Source organism: Dermacentor albipictus, chromosome 1 (assembly GCF_038994185.2).
Source record: "Dermacentor albipictus isolate Rhodes 1998 colony chromosome 1, USDA_Dalb.pri_finalv2, whole genome shotgun sequence".
Taxonomy (NCBI): domain Eukaryota; kingdom Metazoa; phylum Arthropoda; class Arachnida; order Ixodida; family Ixodidae; genus Dermacentor; species Dermacentor albipictus.
In genome coordinates, this window is record NC_091821.1 from 258,017,628 (window position 1) to 258,033,052 (window position 15,425).

Below are 15,425 nucleotides of genomic sequence, written 5' to 3' on the forward strand. Positions count from 1 at the left end.
CACAATCTATCCAATGTTATTCACTACATGCTTGGAAGAAGTATCCAAGCTTTTAAACCGGGAAAGCTTAAGACTAAGAATCAACAGTGAATATCTCAGTAACCTTCACTTTGCATATGACATTGTTCTATTCAGCAACACTGCAGACGAGTTACAACAAATGATTGAGGACCTTAACAGAGAGAGTAATAGTGTAGTTGAAGATTAATATGCAGAAGACAAAGATAATGATCAACAGCTGGGCAAGGAAACGAGAGTTCAGGAGCGTCAGTCAGCCTCTAGAGTCTGTGAAGGAGTACATTTACTAGGTTAATTAATCACAGGGAACCCGGACCATGAGAAGGAAATTCACAGAAGAATAAAAAAGGGTTGAATGGCATACGGCAGACATCGTGAGCTCCTGACCGGGAGCTTACCGTTATCATTGAAAAGGTAAGTATACAATCAGTGCATTTGCACAAAGAGCGATGGAACGAAGAATGCTAGGCATAACTTTAAGAGACTGAAAGAGAGCAGTTTGGATCAGAGAGCAAATGGGTATAGACGATATTCTAATAGACATTAAGAGAAAAAAATGCCGCTGGGCAGGTCATGTAATGCACAGACTAGATAACCGTTGGACCATTAGGGTGACAGAATGGGTACCAAGAGAACGGAACCGCAGTAGAGGACGGCAGAAGACTAGATGGTGCGACGAAATGAGGAAATTTGCGGGTGCTAGTTGGAATCGGTTGGCGCAGGACAGGGGTAATTGGAGATCGCTGGGAGAGGCCTTCGTCCTGCAGTGGACATGAATAGGCTGATGATAATGATGATGATGTCGGCACTGGTAAAATGCACTGATTGTACACCTTTCTTTTTAATGATAATGGTAAGTTTCCAATCAGCATTTGACAATGTCTGCCGAATGCGCTTCAACCCATTTTTATTCTTCTGTAAATTTCCTTCTCATGATCAGGGTCTCCTGTGAGTAATTGACCTAGGTAAACGTACTCCTTCACAGACTCTAGAGGCTGACTGGCGATCCTGAACTCTTGTTCCTTTGCCCGGCTATTGATGATTATCTTTACCTTCTGCATATTAATCTTGAATTTCACTCTTATATTCTCTCTGTTAAGGACCTCAATCATTTGTTGTAACTCGTCCCCGGTGTTGCTGAACAAGACAATGTCATCTGCAAATCAAAGGTTGCCGAGATATTCGCCCTTGATCCTTACTTCTAAGCCTTCCCAGTTTAATAGCTTGAATACTTCTTGAAAGCACATAGTGAATAGCATCGAAGAGATTGTGTCTCCTTGTCTGACCCCTTTCTTTACAGGTATCTTCCTACTTTTCTTGTAGAGGATTAAGGTAGCTGTTGAATCTCTGTAGATACTTTCCAGGATATCTACGCAAGCGTCCTGCACTCCTTGATTATGTAATGCCTCTAGACTGCTGGTATCTCTAGTGAATCAAATGCCCTTTCGTAATCTATGAAAAGCCATATAGAGAGGCTGATTGTACTCTGTGGATTTCTTGATTACCTGATTGATGACACGGATGTGATCCATTGTAGAGTATCCCTTCCTGAAACATGCCTGTTCTCTTTGTTGACTAAAGTCCAGTGTTGTCCTTAGTCTATTGGAGATTATCTTAATGAATATTTTATATAGTACTGGAAGTAAGCTAATGGGCCTATAATTTTTCAATTCTATAATGTCTCCCTTCTTGTGACTTAGTATAATGTTGGCATTCTTCCAGTTCGCTAGGACCCTTGAAGTCAGTAGACAGTTCGTACAAAGGGCCACAAGTATTTCAAGCATTATGTCTCCTCCATCTTTGATTAAATCGACTGGTAGTCCATCTTCTCCAGCTACTTTTTCCCATTTCATGTCTTGCAAGATCCTTCTAACTTCATCACTAGTTATAGAAAGAGCCTCTGTAAACTGTTCATTACTACTTCGAATGGAAGTAGCATGGCTGCTTTGGGTACTGTACAGGTCAGTATAGAATTTTTCCGCTGCTTTTACTATATCTTCAAGATTGCTGATATTACCCTGCCTATGTTTCAGTGCATACATCTTGGTTTGTCCGAAGCCTTGTTTCCTTTTCAATGTTTTCAGGCTGTGTCCATCTTTTACTTCTTCCTCGGTCTTTCTCACATTATAATTTCGAATATCCCTTATTTTCTCCTTGCTGATTAGTTTTGACAGTTCCATCTTTCAGTGCATATATCTTGGTTTGTCCTACGCCAAGTTTATTTCTTACTGATTTCAGGATTCATCCATTTTTTACGGCTTCTTTAGTCTTTCTCACGTTATAGTTTCAAATATCACTTAATTTCGCTTTGTTGGTCATTAAGGGTTACGGACTGGATTCCAAGGGAAGGGAAGTGTAGCAGGAGGCGGCAGAAAGTTAGGTGGGCGGATGACATTAAGAAGTTTGCAGGGACAACATGGCCACAATTAGTACATGACCGGGGTAGTTGGAGAAGTATGGGAGAGGCCTTTGCCCTGCAGTGGGCATAACCAGGCTGATGATGATCAGGTTTGACAGTTCTGCGAATTCTATCTTATCTCTTGAGTTGGACACATTCTTTGTCGTTTCTTTATTAGGTCCTTTGTTACTTGGGAGAGCTTACCTAGTGGTTGCCTTGGTGCCTTAACTCTCACTTCAAATGCTACTTCTGAAGCCAGCCTAGTTACGGTTTCATTCATTGCCTCTTTGTCATCTTCATCTTTCTGTTCTAAGGCTGCATGTTTGTTTGCAAGTGGCAACCTGAATTGGTCTGCTTTTACCCCTACTGTGTTTAGGTTGGCCCATTTCCTCTAGATCAATTTTACTCTTTCTCTTTTCAAATTGAGGTGAATCCTAGCCCTCACTAACCTATGATCACTGCACTTTGCCCTACCTAACACTTCTACATCCTGCACTCTGCTTGGATCGGCAGAAAGTATGAAATCAATTTCATTTCTTGTTTCCCCATTAGGGCTTTTCCAGGTCCACTTTTTGTTCCAACGCTTCCTGAAGAAGGTGTTCATTATTCGCAGCTTATTCCATTTCACGAATTCTACCAACATCTCTCCTCGAGTGTTCCTAGAATCCAAGCCATAGTTGCCAATTGCTTGTTTGCCAGCCTTTTTCCCCACTTTTGCACTGAAGTCGCCCATGACTACAGTATACAGAGTTTGCACTTTTTGCATGGCTAATTCAACATCTTCATAAAACTATTCTATTTCTTCATCATCGTGACTGGAGGTTGGAGCGTAGGTTTGTACTACCTTAATTCTATACCTCCTATTCAGCTTTATTACGACTACCACTACCCTATCATTAATGCTGTAGAATTTATCAATGTTGCCTGCTATGTCCTTATGGATTAGGAATCCTACTTCGTACTGCTTCTTATCTGGTAGTCCTCTATAGCAGAGGATGCGGCCATTTGTCAGCACTGTATAAGCCTCACCGGTGCTTCTAACCTGACTGAGGCCAATGATATCCCAAACAATGCCTGATAGTTCCTCAAAGATTCCTGCTAAGCTAGCCTCACTCGAGAGGGTTTGGGTGTTAAACATTGCAAGGGTCAATTTCAGTACAAGTACAGTAAGCAATTCCTGTCACTGCCCCATGTTGTGCGAGATAGAATTTTCAGAAAGTTCATTGTTTTTAGGCACTTCGCCATTGAGGTCAGTTTTGCATCAAGCACGATGCCTAGAGCTTGTGCTCCTTGTTTAGAGGTATTCGTTGCTTGTACAGTTCAATGCTAAGATACGGAACTAGTCCTCTTTTTCTTGAGAAAAGAACACAGCAACTTTTCTGGGGGGTGAAGTTTGAATTCGTTTTCTTCTGCCCATTTAGACACATTGTTAAATCCATGCTGTACTTGTTGCTCACATACTGTAAAGTTACAAGATTTATAAGCTAATTGCACATCGCCTACGTAGACAGAATAGAGAATTTTTGGAGGTAGTGATGCATGGAGTGAGGACATCTTAACAATGTAGAGCATGCATCTGAGCACGCCTCCTTGAGGTACAACAGATTTTTGTGCAAATGAGAGCGGCAATAGATTGCCAATTCTAACTCGGAATGTGTGGTTGGACAGGTAGCTTTCTACATTGTTAAGCATATTTCCTCGAATACGCATCTCCGACAGGTCTCAGAATATTCCGTAGAGCCACATAGTGTCACATGCCTTTTCCATATCGATGAATATGGACAAGAAGTACTGCTTGTGGACAAATGCATCCTGGATGTTTGTCTCGATGCACACAAGATGATCGGTTGTAGACCTGCTTTATCTAAAACCACACTGAAATGAGTCAAGCATTTTAGTGGACTTGAGGAAATGTACGAGACAGCCACTGATGATTTTTTCAAAATACAAAGGCAGCTCATAAGTGCTATAGGCTGGTAACTAGTCACCAATGAAGGATCTTTACCGTGCTTTAATACCGGGATGAAACACCCTTCTTCAATTTAGATGGCAGATAACCAGCAGTCCAGATAGTATTGAAAAGTGTGAGTAGCATAATTTCTGTGTTGGGGTGGAAGTGTTTAATCATGTCGTACAAGATTCTGTCAGGTAGTGTGCAGAGCTCTGACCTGCAGTCAAGGAAGCTCTAAGCTTGGCAACCTTGAAAGGATGATTATAAGGCTCACTTGGGCTGCATTGACAGTTGATTGGCTTCCGTTTACCATTTCTTTGTATTTATGAAAAGACTCCAAAAAGTGTATTGAGCTATACACATGCTCAAAGTGTTCGCCAAGAGCATCAGCCTGGTCTTCTAACTTGTTTTCTTCTTTATCCACCAGGGGTAACATATCGATTTGTTACCCTTGAAGACTTTGTAACTACAGGTTTTCCCGCTCAATTTAATCCAAGCGCCAGTCAATTTAATCTGAGCGCCAGTCAATTTAATCTAAGCGCCAGTCAATTTAATCCAAGTGCCAGTGATTTTAATCCGAGCGCCTCTCAATTTAATCCAAACGCCACTCAATTTAATCCAAACGCCAGCCGAAATAATCCAAACGCCAGTGAATTTAATCCAGACACAACGGAATTCAAGAACCTTTGGATTTCAAGCCTTCTGAAAATTTGTGAACATATTATGAGTTAACACCTTGAAAATGAAACAGCGAGGTGATAGACCAGTAGCTATCCTGCCACGGGACTAACGGCAACTTTAGGAGGTTTTGAAGCGAAAAGCTTCAGCCAACGTATGTCGGAATTGGCTCCGTAAGCATGTTCGGAGTCAAATTGGCTCCGTAAGCGTGTTCGGAGGCGGCACAGGTAGCCACTGCCACGCGCTTGGCGTCATCGTTTGACGTTCGCCGCAAGCGCGTGTTTATCGCAGAGGCCGACTTATAACCGCTTGCCGGAGAATAGACGTGCGCATTCAACATGGAAGGAAAAGAGAGTGATACTATCGATACAGAAAGCTGTGTCTATGGCTGTACAGAAATCGCAAGACAATGTGCCCAACAATGATGAATAAAAAAGTTTAATAATCCTGCATAACTTATGGTATATATCATTGATAAGCAATTTGCATAACTAAACAAGGCACATGTATAGCATAAACATAAGCTAACCAAAGCATATCCATAAGTGAAACCATGAGCATAACCATAAGCTAAACCGTAAGCATATCCATAACTTAAACCATCACCATATTCATAGGTTAAACCGTAAGCATATCCATAGGCTAAATCATAAAGCATAACCATAAGCTAAACCTTTAGCATAAAGGCTAAATCATAAAGCATAACCGTAAGCTAAATCATTCGCCTCACCGAACCTTTTCCCTTTGAGATATCCAGGCCTAACCTTAGCTGAGTCCCAGCTAATTTTTTGTGTATTTTCTTATGAGAGCGACACAGCAGATGACAATTGTCGAAATTAATTGAGAGGAAACGTCAGCATGAGTACGTCGAGTTAATGGTACACATGCGATTTGGTCATGGCTATCAAACGAAACAATAAAGGTTGATTCGATGATAATCACTAGGCCCTCGCCTGGAGGCTTCGGTCGCTAGCGAATACGATTCACTATTCTACTGCCATATCCGTAGCCTCCAATCAAAGACCTAGTCATCAGTACCGTTAAAACAGCGATGAATACCATTTAACTGCATAACTGATATGGTCGAGTCGCTAGTGATCACAAGTGAAATACAACGTGCAGTTCGGGGTTCTTGGTGTTTCGCGCAACATAACGTCATATACATGCAATGAAATACCATGAAACGAGTGACTCACTATGCCTATATAAACTCGTATTCTTAAGTCACTGGTGAATATTATTCGCCTATTTCACTATACCTGAGACAGCTTTCCCTCGTGAGTGCCATCAGTAGTATCAATGAAGCTGCAGAAGGACGAGCATTTTTGCGTTACCACTGCCAACTGAAACCGCCGAGTTTTTATCATCACTAGTGATGCGCTCATTGCGATGTTCTCGAATTTTCATGCCGAATAGCGTCATAGATATCAAATGAAATGTCGTTCAGACGGCTATTCACTAACTATAACTTATTAACTATAGGAGATACTAAGATTGATTCACAGTGACAAATAATCACTTTGTGTAGTTTGATGGTCACAGCCATCATATATGCGCGCCGTCAATAGTATAAATAAAAGTGTCAATAAATGATAATTTTAATGAGTCAGCATTGCTAGCTGACATTGCAGAGCCATTAATGATCACTAGCGATAAGCTCTGTTCGGTGTTCTTGCACTTTTATGATGCATAGCGTCATGCATGTCAAATGAAACTTTTAAACAATAATCCAATTATGATCATTTACGATCAGTGAGCATTTGGTCTGCTACCATTGCTACTTGATAGTGAAGAGTGATTTGTGATCACTAGTGACACAATGTTGTGCCACTAGTGATCACTAGCGACTGGTGACGTTATGTTGCGCAAAACACCAAGAACCCCGAACTGCGCATTGTATTTCACTTGTGATCACTAGTGACTCGACCATATCAGTTATGCAAATAAATGGTATTCATGACTGTTTTAGCGGTACTGATCACAAGGTCTTTGATTGGAGGCTGCGGACACCGCAGTAGAATAGTGAATCGTATTCGCTAGCGAGCGAAGCCTCCTGGCGAGGGCCTAGTGATTATCAGCGAATCAACCTACATTGTTTCGTTTGATAGCCATGACCGAATCGCATGTGTACCATTAACTCGACGTACTCATGCTGACGTTTCCTCTCAATTAATTTCGAGAATTGTCATCTGCTGTGTCGTTTCATAACGAAGTAGAAAATAAAAAAAAAAATTGGCTTCGGCTTAGCTAAGGTTAAGCCTGGATATCTCGAAGGGAAAAGGTTCGCTGATGCTTTTGGTTTAGCTTATGGTTATGCTTTATGATTTAGCCTATGGTTATGCTAACGGTTTAGCTTATGGCTATGCTTTATGATTTAGCCTATGGATATGCTTACAGTTTAACTTATGAATATGCTTATGGCTTAAGGTATGCATATGCTTACGGTTTAGCTTATGGTTATGCTTTATGATTTAGCGCATGCTTATGCTCACGGTTTCACTTATGCATATGCTTTGGTTAGCTTATGTTTATGCTATACATGTGCCTTGTTTAGTTATGCAAATTGCTTATCAATGATATATACAATAAGTTATGCAGGATTATTAAACTTCTTTATTCATCGTTGTTGGGCACATTGTCTTGCGATTTCTGTACAGCCATAGACACAGCTTTCTGTATGGGCACATTGTCTTGCGATTTCTGTACAGCCATAGACACAGCTTTCTGTATCGGTAGTAGCACTCTCTTTTCCTTCCATGTTGAATGCGCACGTCTATTCTCCGGCAAGCGGTTATAAGTCGGCCTCTGCGATAAACACGCGCTTGCGGCGAACGTCAAACGATGACGCCAAGCGCGCGGCAGTGGCCACCTGTGCCACCTCCGAACACGCTTACGGAGCCAATTCGCCTCTGAACATGCTTACAGAGCCAATTCCGACATACGCCGGCTGAAGCTTTTCGCTTCAAAACCTCCAAACGTTGTCGTTAGTCCCGTGGCAGGATAGCTACTGGTCTATCACCTCGCTGTTTCATTTTCAAGGTGTTAACTTATAATATGTTCACAAATTTTCAGAAGGCTTGAAATCCAAAGGTTCTTGAATTCGGTTGTGTCTGGATTAAATTCACTGGCGTTTGGATTATTTCGGCTGGCGTTTGGATTAAATTGAGTGGCGTTTGGATTAAATTGAGTGGCGCTCGGATTAAAATCACTGGCACTTGGATTAAATTGACTGGCGCTTAGATTAAATTGACTGGCGCTCGGATTAAATTGACTGGCGCTTGGATTAAATTGAACGGGAAAACCTGTAGTTCCATACTTCTGCCTCCTCTGTACAGTAACTAATGCTTGAAAGGAACCTCTCCCAGCTTGCCCTTCTAGCTTGCCGTCACATCCACCTTCCCTGTGATTTAATGTGTTTGAACTCGATCAGATTTTCAGCATTTGGTGATTGATGGGGTATGCCCGACACTTTTTGTTTCTTTCACGCCTGCTGGTAGTCTTCATTGCAACAAGGCACTCGTCTTTTGTGTGAGCTACCACTTGTTTGTGCTGCGTCAATGATAAAAGTGGTAAAATATGCTACTGTGCCATCTATAGTAAATTTGCTGATAAAATCTTGTGATAAGAAAGCTGGTTCTTTAAAAGGCTTCCAATTGGCAGTGGCTAGTTTTCACCTGGGGCCATGCAGAGGGGAATGATATCGTGTTACTAAGTTTATAGATTTACTGGAAAGTGGCCACTTCCAAATGGATTTTTGATTACATTCCGTTCTAAGTCAGAAAACAGGGAAGCAAAGCCAATTAAGTTTATTGATGAATATGAATTATGACAAAGATTATAACAGGTTGGCTCCTTCTTATTGAAAAGGCATGCACTGAAGTTTACAAGGAAGTTTTCTATGAATCAACCTCTCGTGTCGCATTGCAAGTCTCCCCACATACTGTTGTGAGTGTTAAAATCACCCATGAGTATGTAGGGCTCTGGAAGCTGATTGATGAGGTTATAGAACATGGCAATGCTGCGCATGGTTAGACGCGGGAGGGTCCAACCCTCATGTGCTCGGGTACGCGGTACCGCAACATACCTAACGCCTGCTGGCACAGACGCCCCTGTGGGGGTGATGGAAGTAAACCTAAAAAAAAGTTTTAAGTGAAAGTGGAGGTGACACCCACCTCCATGCTACATGTGATTCCTCCATGCTTTCCTCGTTGTCATTGTCTGTTGACTTTATGGGTGTGTGGCTTTCGAACTGGGCCCTTTGTTCCCTTTTTTCTCATATATGAAGAAACTATTATGTTCTATTTTAACTATGTCAGATGAAACTTCATTATTACGAGCTTCGACTGTATATGCAGGACTTTACAGCATTTAGGTAATAAAACTTTCTTCAGTAACTGGGAAACTTGGGATAATTGGTGAACGCTCATACATGATAAAACAGCACTTAAACAGATGACAACAAAGAAAGGGAGGTACAGCAAGACATATAGCTCATAGCAGAAAAAAGAATGTTCCTGGTGAAGTGCTGCCAGAAAGGTATCAATGGTTACTATTAAAAAGAAAAGAAAAGTAATGCACAATTCAAGGGAATTCAGAATGCAACATTTTCATACTGGCAGTTTTTGATAACAGTGACCTGCAAAAAACCATCTGAGCCAGAAAGTGGCCAATATAGATGGAAATCACCTGCACCTAGAGAAGTGCTTTTGTAGTCTTCCTTTGGTGGGGTGGCCAAGGAAGCACTCAAAGGCTGAACAGCATGAAGCAGTAGGTTCTTGATGGCATCCTTGGTAGTTCCATGACGAGAGTCAAACAAGGCTGCATTCAGGGCTGTAGATAATATAAGCAGAACCTTTTTAAAGAAAGGAGCCCACATACATAGAGTTCCCTCAAAATTGTAGACCTTAAAGTGAAGCACTAAACCAGACTACATTGGCTGAGTATTCTATTGCAACTCTATTAGCACTCGTCCAGCACTACTTGTCCAACTGCTACTCTATCAACGTATGCGTGTTCAGATCTACATATTGGGTTCAAGTATTGTGATAAAATTCATTCAGCATATAGTGTGTAATGTTGGGTCTGCTAGTGGTTAGCCTACAGACTTAAACAACTGGGTGCTTGCAGGAGGAGGCTGACACCATGCAATACCAGCTGCAAGTGACAATCCTTGAGTTATAATCCTTGAGAGCTTACAGCAAGCTCCTCAAGGCACACAGTCTGCTCAGTACAGAAAATAATATCCAATGGAATGGTGACCATTAATGTAGTGGTGTTCCTCAGGACAATTTTGCACAAAAACTTGCATCAAATGATATACAATATCTTGTTGTGCAATAAATAAATGCTATATCAGTGCACACAAATGCTGGTACATGAAAGAACCTAGTAAAATAAAGTCAACAATTTGAGCACGCCATGCATACCTCGTCTCCAGGCCACCAGTGAGAGCTGTGCAAGAAGCATTTGGCAGACACACTTCATTGACGTCACTGCAGCGGCCGGCAAATCTGAAGAAAAAATGCCTTTTTGTATGGTATGGTAGGCCAATATTTACTGCCTGAACACTGCTTCTTATCATATTAGGAGCTATAGCAATAAAAAAATGAGTGTTTACAATTGAAAGGCACGTAACATTTCCCTAGATGGCTCTCGAAATTCAAATACTGAAGCAATATCTTTGGTTTAATGCACCTGTACAACTTGAAACACAAGCTTCTCGCGTTGCACCTAACTTTCAACAACATCACATGTACCAGACTGTTGCCATCAGCCTGTTGGTGGCTTGTGCTAGCATCACTGTGGCTGCTGTGCCCAGCAGCACAACGAAAAGCTGAATTATCTAACCAATTTATACCTAGCTTGATTTCCAACAGTACTTTAAAAGCTCAGCGTGGGTCAATTGGCATTTCTGATGTCGTGTCAATGCCATTTTATGAAGAAGAAAGAGTTTTGACATGCATTACAGGAATAAAAGGTGGAACAAAGACTGAGTATTTGTAGCGAAGTATTAGCAATTGAACAAAGCACAGTGGATCGAGTTCCTCGGGCACACCTGGTAGACAGCCAATAAATTAGAAGCGCATACCCTGACTTTGGCAGGCCAGCATCAGGAGCAGCGAGACGTCAGATACTGCTGGCACACCTGAAATGTTGTAAACCTCTATGCTCTGTGCTAGGGTTGTCAGCCTGACAAGTAGTTGGCTTGCAAAGCAGTCCCAGTAGTGCTCCCAGTAAAGCTGCTCCATTTCGAAGCAGCTGGGACGGGTTGCCCTTGGCTGCTGCTTCTGCCAATGTGCCCTACCTGCATGTATCAGCACAACATCAGTGGTGGCAGCAATCACAGCTACCACACAACCATTGAATGGACATTTAACTAGGGTCTTATATGGCAAAGCAGTAAATATGATGCTGTTGAAACTGATTAATCAGTAAAAACGGTCACTTGTTGCATACCACTGCTTTCTCCAGCCATAGCCTATGTGCAGTCATTCAGACTACTGGGACAGCCACTGCCCCACCACTTTTGATGCCACTGTCATGGATGCAGCAGCCACAATCCCAATGAAGGAGAAATTTAAAATGCTGCATGCAGATATACTGCAGCACTGTTAAGAATGCCAAAAAGTATAAATTATTCCACAGACTCACTGCACTGCTCGTCATAGTTTGTATGACTGCATTAAAACATTGTATTTCACATACCTTTGTTACTTCTTGATAATGGTCATGCAATGATTTTCAGCTTTAGCACACAAAAGGAAACTGAGCCTTTGCACAGGAGGTTTCTGTTCACCACACTTTAGGGATCTTTACACTAAGACACAAATTCTATTAAAAGGAACAAATGACACAGATCTACTTAGCACACAAAAAACCTCTACACGGCAAAGGTTCAAAGTACAATGTACTGCAGCACACGCTCTGCTCATTATTAAAAAATAATTATCTAGTGGATACAGAAAGCTGGTAGAATGACTTTTTAGACATTTTTCTGTTACCAGGTTAGAACAAACTTTTGAATGACCACGACTCAGGAGACAGAATGCAAGCACTTTGTAAAGCAAAATAAGGAATAAAAAATTATTACCATTTCACGTAAACGTAATAATTACAACAGCAGTAATGATAGTAACAATAGAAACATTAAGCAACCTATAATACACAAAGAGTGTAGTGAGGACACACATTCACATCTACTTGCTCTGTCGTTTTCCTGTGGTGCCCAACCAACAGTGCATTTCATTGCCCTTATGTAATTGTCCTGGCAGATAAATGTACAAGCAAGTGAATCCAAATAATTCCCACATGCCAGCACGATAAAAAGAAAAAGGCTTCTAGGTGCCAGTACATGAGGCATGTCGAACAGGTCAAACTGACAAAAAACATAGTCTGTACAGCGCTCCTGAAAGGCTAGAGGTCATTCTCTCCAGCCATGGCAATCATGCCCTAATGGAGGGGCTACAAAAAGGTTTAATTATAGACAACAGGCACGTCGCTTTCCACAAAGAAATAAAGGCACACCCCTTGAGGGTGTGGTCCATTTTGATGTGCAGTGAAATCTCCATGTGCTCCACCCACATAAAGCAAGTGCAATTAGTGCATTGATTTGGGCAAGCCACACATGCTACTCATGCCAAATCTGGGCTTGGGTCATAAAACATTGGGAGAAAAACAACATCATACACATACATAGGCAGAAAGCATTATAGAGAGAATAACGAAAAAAAAAAGTCTTCCCAGTGGATATAAACAGGAGTTGACAGCCTGCTGCTAACATTGCGTAACAAGGAAATGAGTTAAAAACGCACTCAAACTGAATAAATTAGTTTGTTAAATACAAGGGCTCTATTTTACATGTGTAATATTGCAACATAGGTGGTGATAGTGCAAAATCAGTGCTTGTGCCTCGTCCTTGCTCCTTTGTGGTTGCATGTGTTAGCGCTGTTACATTTGTCAAATCAATAGGTGGAAGCAAAAAGAGAGTGAGTTTATCCACGTATAGTAAAGAATTAGATCTGGGGCCCTATTTTGTAACAACTCATTTCATTTGCCAGCTTTTGTGCACTTTATCACTCGCTCACACAACACTGCATTGCTGTTTATTGTAGGGAATTGCCACTTCGTATGATGGGTGATGGGCAACAAAGAATGGAAATTGAAATGGATCATTACAAGATGCAGTCCCTGTTAGGCAGAAGAATATGTGTACTACAAAGAAATTGCATATCTTGCACAGTTTCAATCTATAAGTTCATTAACCGCACTCACTCTTGTTTCAGCATTCAGCCTGCACACTGCATGTCAACTGTATGAATGGCTGGCAAACTTTCAGAAGCAATCCAGGCTGCATATATCTAAGTATTGCTTATTACTGTTATAGTTATTAAGAGGTAGGTTTAAGGACTAGCGCAATGTATTATTGGTGCAAAACGACAGGAAGTAGACAAAAGACAATGAACTAATGTCGCAGAACCAGATTACCAGTTTACTCCTTTTCATCATTACCTAAATTGTGTGGCGACATGCTCTAGACAATCACATCATTCACAACTTCCAGAAAAAAAACATGTGCCTGCTAGATCTTGCTAGCTAGCTGATATCCACTGCATCGTTTACTGAACAAACATCAAGATGTATGTCGGCCTATTTTCACCAACTTATCTTAACTACACCAATAACTTCATGACAGGTTTCGAAACGGATTTCCCAGTCAACTAAAAGGAAAAAGAAGCAAAAATAATAAAAGGATAAAATTTTGATTCAAGGCACCTTGTTTCTGTTTGACAGTTTGGGGTGGCGCAGAGTGATCGATGCATGTAGCAGCATAGAGGTACTTCAGGAGCAAGGTCTGGCCAGATTGAACGAGGGCGGTCAGGAGAGCAGCTGTGCCGGCAGCGTCGCGAGCTGCCGCCGCGCTCCAGAATTCTGCACTGGCGATATCTCTCCAGGTGTAGCTTCGCACAGACCCTTCGCGACTCTTTCTAATTTCTCCACAAACGAACGCAGCGAGCCTATCCGCAGAAGTTTCGGCCTGACGCGCTGCAAGCGTGTACAGCACCGTTGACACGGGCAGCGGAGCCACGCCGGCCGATAGGCCGTAGGCGCTGAGCAGCTGGTTGAAGAAGTGACACGAAGAAAACACTCCACCAATCCAGTCGGCGTGCAAGTCAGCTGCGTCCATCCGGCAGAGCAGCAGGATATCATTGCGCAAACTTAGCCATGCCCATCGCAGCGCTTGCTCGGCCAGCGAGTCGAGACGAACTTGGGTCCAACGTAATACAACATCCAGAGAAGTGTGCCATTGCGCATCGAAGCTGTTAAACGTATGACCAAGAAATTTGAGAAGGCAAGGCCAAGCAAAGGTTACCGCTTGCAAGTTCTCAAGAAACGCCGACTTTCGAAGAAATGACAAGTGCAGGACATCTTTGGGTAGGATAGGATGCCCAGACAATAGCAGCTGCCCAATCAAAGTGTCTTCAGCCAGCGCTAGGTTTTTGATGCGATCGCGCAACTTTGTCACTACAGCAACCTGGTGGCAGCACTCCTTCTTTATTACCAACAAACAACGTTCCTTCATAAACGATTTCATTTGATCGTGGAGGGCTTTCACACGCTCCTCGCGCGCGGAGCACAACTCCTGACGAGCGTCTGTCCCAGATGACGAGCTACATACCGAAGAATCAGACTGAAGCAAAATACTCAGCGTTTCCATGACTTCAGCAGTATGGAGGAGAATCTTCTGTTCTCCAAGCAACGCTGGTGCGCTGCTGCATGCTTGATCTTCAGGTGGCGGAGGCTTGGCCACGGGTGCCATCGGTGGTACTTTCGGCTTCAGTCCAGCCGGTTTTTGAACAGCGTGAGATGCCTTCTCGGAACTGGAGCCCGAAGCAATGTGCTTGGAAGACCGAGACGACGTCAGTAGAAGGTGTTGCTGAATCTCTACCATTTTTTTCCACTCTCGACGTTCCGAGGCGAAACGACGCCGCTGGACAGGTGGAAGTTCGGCCTCTCCCATCGTGCTATGAAATATGCGTTGAACAATAGGCTGGAGATAACACGAGCTCTCTAAAACATTTTGTTTTTAGTGCCGATGAAGCGACTGACTTCCGACACCCTATCAACGACATGCCGGCACAGTTCGACTGGTTACACAGAAATGACATATCCGCAACAAATATCCGATGGCGTGCACCCACATTTCATGCGCGGTCGGCTGTCGCGAAGCAACCGCAGCAGCATATAAACATCGTGGGGTCGTGGTGTCAGGAATGACGGAAGTGACGACATGCGGCGATAAGCGCGCCCTCGGCAACTTTCAAGTGTCTCGTGGGCCTTTCGTGTCTCGTGTCGGTCGGTGCCTCGCCAAGCCGACTATCG

The 15,425-nt window shown here is 42.6% G+C and overlaps 1 protein-coding gene across 3 annotated transcripts in view; it reads right to left on the reverse strand.

Annotated features, from left to right (window-relative positions):
• LOC139054345 (uncharacterized) overlaps positions 1 to 15,229 on the reverse strand; it is a 34,871-nt gene extending 19,642 nt beyond the window's left edge. For all 3 annotated transcript variants that reach the window (XM_070531205.1, XM_070531204.1, XM_070531206.1), the window contains exons 1-4: positions 13,818 to 15,229; positions 11,134 to 11,349; positions 10,472 to 10,555; positions 9,738 to 9,875 (exon numbers count right to left, since the gene is read on the reverse strand). In XM_070531205.1, coding sequence (XP_070387306.1) covers positions 9,738 to 9,875; positions 10,472 to 10,555; positions 11,134 to 11,349; positions 13,818 to 15,063 — 1,684 coding nt within the window. In that variant the 5' untranslated portion in view covers positions 15,064 to 15,229. The remainder of the gene's footprint in view (positions 1 to 9,737; positions 9,876 to 10,471; positions 10,556 to 11,133; positions 11,350 to 13,817) is intronic.
• Between the last annotated feature and the right edge of the window lie 196 nt (positions 15,230 to 15,425).